The sequence below is a fragment of the Cajanus cajan genome, chromosome 11 (genome assembly GCF_000230855.2).
Source record: "Cajanus cajan strain Asha chromosome 11, NIPB_CcT2T_4, whole genome shotgun sequence".
Taxonomy (NCBI): domain Eukaryota; kingdom Viridiplantae; phylum Streptophyta; class Magnoliopsida; order Fabales; family Fabaceae; genus Cajanus; species Cajanus cajan.
Window position 1 is genome coordinate 10448426 of NC_138527.1, and position 3972 is coordinate 10452397.

The 3972-nt window shown below is 41.8% G+C and overlaps 1 protein-coding gene across 1 annotated transcript; it reads right to left on the minus strand.

Moving 5' to 3' along the window:
- Window positions 1-649: 649 nt before the first annotated feature.
- LOC145953364 (uncharacterized) lies at window positions 650-3075 on the minus strand. The gene is made up of 4 exons (XM_083067304.1): window positions 2817-3075; window positions 2488-2738; window positions 1438-2430; window positions 650-1243 (listed from the first exon to the last, which is right to left on the minus strand). The coding sequence occupies exons 1-4, from the start codon at window positions 3073-3075 to the stop codon at window positions 650-652; spliced, it is 2097 nt and encodes a 698-aa protein (XP_082923430.1).
- Between the last annotated feature and the right edge of the window lie 897 nt (window positions 3076-3972).

The following is a 3972-nucleotide window of genomic DNA, read 5'->3' on the forward strand; positions in this document are numbered from 1 at the left end:
GAAATTCACGTATCAATTGGAGAGTAAGAGGAGATGTGGCAAGGAATACCAAACGGTCCTTCCAGTAAAGGAGATTGTCATGTACACGAAAGTAAGGGTGGACTGTTCCGTGTTGTAATTCCCTCAAAATGCAACCATGTTTAGGATCCTCCAAAAGTACTTTCTTGAGTTCAACAAAAAATTCACAATGAGGTATAAATAAAGCAAAACACTCTAGACGGGACAAAGCATCAGCACCTGCATTTTGAGCCCCTGGTTTGTACTCGATGGTGAAGTCATAACCCATCAATTTATGCATCCATTGTTGTTGCTCCGACGTTTGTAAAACGTGCTCAGTCAATGGTCATAGGCTCTTATGATCTGTTCGTATCACAAAACGATGACCCAATAAATAATGACGGAATTTCGCAAATACTTCGGTTAAGGCATACATTTCATTAACGTAAGTGGACTTGGATTGGAGTCTAGGGGACAACATTTTGGAGAAATAAGCGATGGGGTGCCCATGTTGACTGAGAATGGCACCAATGCCAGAACTAGATGCATCGGTCTCTAAATCAAATGGAACCGTAAAATCTAGTAACCGTGAAACAAGGGCCTAAGTGATGGCATTCTTCAAAGCCTCAAAAGTAGATTGGGTGACCGTATCCTAATGAAATGCATCGTTTTTTAACAAATCATGCAAAGGACCAGCAATAGAGGCATACCCCTTAATAAAGCGACAATAATAACTTGTCAACCCAAGGAAACCGCGAAGATGTCGAAGTGTTGTAGGCGTTAACCAATTTGCCACTACATTAACCTTCTCTGGATCCATAAAAACACCCTCTACAGAAACCAAATGACCAAGGTAAGCAATTTGTTGAGTGCCAAAAGCACACTTAGAGAGCTTGGCATGTAACTTGTGTTGTTGCATGGTGTCTAACACCTGAGTGAGGTGAACGATATGCTCCAGCCAAGATGGGCTATAAATCAAGATGTCGTCGAAGGAAACAAGGACAAAACGACGGAGGAAGGGTTGAAACACATGATTCATCAAAGCTTGAAAAGAAGCAGGCGCATTTGTAAGCCCAAACAGCATCACTAGCCATTCATAATGCCCTTGAGGAGTTTGAAATGCTATTTTAAAACGATCTTCAGGTTTGACCAACAGCTGGTGATACCCAGAACGTAAATCCAGTTTAGAGAAGTATAGAGCACCATTGAGTTCATCGAGTAACTCATCCACGTTGGCATTAGGAAGCTATCTTTAACAGTTACTTCATTTAAAGCACGATAATCAGTACAAAAACACCATGAGCCATCTCGTTTTTTGACCAAGATGACAGGGGATGAAAATAGGCTTGTACTATGTTGTATGAGGCCATCCTACAACAACTCTTGAACTATGCGTTCAATTTCTGCTTTATAACTAAATGGATAACGGTATGATCGCACCTTTACTGGAGCAGCCATAGGAATCAACGGAATGGCATGATCATAACTACGGACAGGAGGCAAACCACGAGGCTTATGAAATATCCCAATAAACTGATGCAAGAGCGCCAAAATCTCTGAATGTGGAGAAGGATCCAAAGCAACAAAGGGGTCATCATTGGGATTCACCTCTTGTGGGTGCAATGTAAAGACTTCAGATATTGCATCCGTATGTTGCAAACGATGTAGGTGATGGTATTGAGCCTGAACAGCAGATCCAAGGGTCTTGTGTTCACCCTTTAATGTGACAAATTTTGAACCAGCATAATATTTGATGGTCAATTGACTATAATCAGCAACATGGGAGCCTAAAGTTGCAAGCCAAGATGCGCCCAAAATGACTTGCGCACCGGAAATGGGTAAGACAAACGCCGAAAGCGAAATTGTATGATTCTGAATCACTAAAGGAACCTGCTTAACACAACCTTCACAAGTGAGAAAATCTACATTACCAACCAATACCTTAAATTTCGGCATTGATTCCACTGACAATTGCAAAAAGTGGGCAAGCCGAGGTTGGATAAAATTATCTGATGAACCTCCATCCAAAAGAACATGAACCTGGTGTCCCAAAATCGACCTTGTGAAACGAAGTGTGCCCAGGATAGAAGCGCCATTCAACACGTTGTAGGATAAGTGGTGAAATGCTGCCATGGAGTCCTCTAAAATTGGTGTTTCAGTGGACAAGGGTAAGGGTAAAGTAGGGTCAGGGGGTGGTTCAGGGTCATCGTCATACTGGAGGAGCATTAGTTGACGATTAGGGAAACGGTGACTAGGAGTAAATTTAGCATCACAAGTGTAACAAAGCCCACGATCATGTTGGAGTTGCATATCTGTAGGTGTCAGGTGTTTGATGGCAGTGGCTGTGTTTGTAACAAGTAAGGTTGACGGTTTGGGTGGTGTGGGTAGTAAGCCCGGGAGGGACGATGGGCCGATGACAGAAGTTGGGTTGGTCTATTTAGTGGTGTGAGTAAAACGAGATTTGGAAAATGAAGGGGAAATAGTGTTAACCTTTTCGTCGAAGATGTGTGCAAGAGCAACAACGCGGAGGAGTGAGGTTGGTGCTTGCACAATGACGTCACATTTCACCTCTGGTTTCAGTCCACTAACGAAATAGTCCAAAAGCGCTGCATCGGTCAAGCCCTCCACCCGATTGGCCAATGACGAGAACTCATGATAATAAGCTATAACAGAACCTGTCTGAGAAAGCTTAAACAAGGCGAAGCGAGGAGACTCAAAGGGCGAAGGTCCGAAATGCGATTCTACCACATCAGCCAACGTTTGCCACGTGGGAATAAGATTTTGACGTTAGAGCATTTGAAACCATGGTCCAGCATCACCTTCCATATGAATCGTCGCAATCTGTAAACGCTGAGTCTTTGGTGTTAGATACAAAGCAAAAAATTGCTCTACACGAAACAACCAATTAAGCGGTTGAGATCCATCAAATTTGGGAAAATCCAACTTCATAGAGCAAAGCGGAAGACCTGAACTACCATTGCCCACAGGAGCGTCATACTGAATAACACGTTCGAGTTGACGCATGATGGTATCCATGGCACGGGTCAAAGCATCCATAGAGAGTTCTAAACAGTCCATGCGTTATGTGTTCTGGTTGAGAACAATAGACTCTAGCTTTTGTTCCAGCAACTAAAATCTAGAGGACCCACTAGAATCCATGTTAGCAACTGTATCCTGCAATTTTCTGAGATCTGACGTTAATTCCTTTAAACGCGTATTTTCAGCCATTATGGAGGTCAATGAAAGCACCAATTGATGTGATTCTAGTAATATGCTGAGCAATAGAGTAATCCTTCTTTTGATTTGAATAGAAATTTGACAATGACAAGTATTGTAGTCATAGCACAGAAAACAATAAAGAAACGTAGAAAGATTTCCAACTCAAAACATAAAGTTGGCCACAGGTAAGAGAGGAAATCGAGAAAGGGAAAGAGAGAGATATTCCAAAATTCACTACGCTCCACTACTTAGACCTCATTCCTTATTTTTATTCTCTCAGCTTCCACGTTGGTCTCCTTGCACGCATATTGTGCCTTCTTTCCCCCAATTCTGTTAGTTTGGTGTTGGGACCACTAGCCACGTGTCCTGCCTCCTGATTCCCACCTTTTGCTCTTGTATCACGGACCAGAAGTGGTTAAGAATACTTAGAGAACTAGAAGTGGTTAAGAATACTAGCGTTGATAAGTGAGGTTGACGAGCCAGAAGTGGTTGAGAATACTTGTAATCCTCTGTGATTTGTGGAACTCTTCAATTGAGGGAGACTAGATGTAGCTCAGATTGAGTGAACCAGTATAAACATCTGTGCATACCTTTATCTATTTTTCAAACACTACTTGTTTAAAAACTTCGTCTTTCATCTACTTTTATTTCAAAAAACTGTTAGACGAAAACACACTTGTCCATTCTTTTTAAGAAACAATCTTTTTATTCGGACAATAAAACCTTTCAGACGGAAAACAAATTTTCTCAACTTGT

Excerpts from the sequence above, each read along its gene's own strand:
- LOC145953364 (XM_083067304.1), bottom strand. The coding sequence starts at position 3,075 with ATGGACTGTTTAGAACTCTCTATGGATGCTTTGACCCGTGCCATGGAT. Across the intron at positions 2,739-2,816 it reads TGCGACGATTCATATGGAAG|AATCGCATTTCGGACCTTCG; the intron begins GTGATGCTGGAC and ends CTGATGTGGTAG. Across the intron at positions 2,431-2,487 it reads CACACATCTTCGACGAAAAG|ACCAACCCAACTTCTGTCAT; the intron begins GTTAACACTATT and ends ACCACTAAATAG.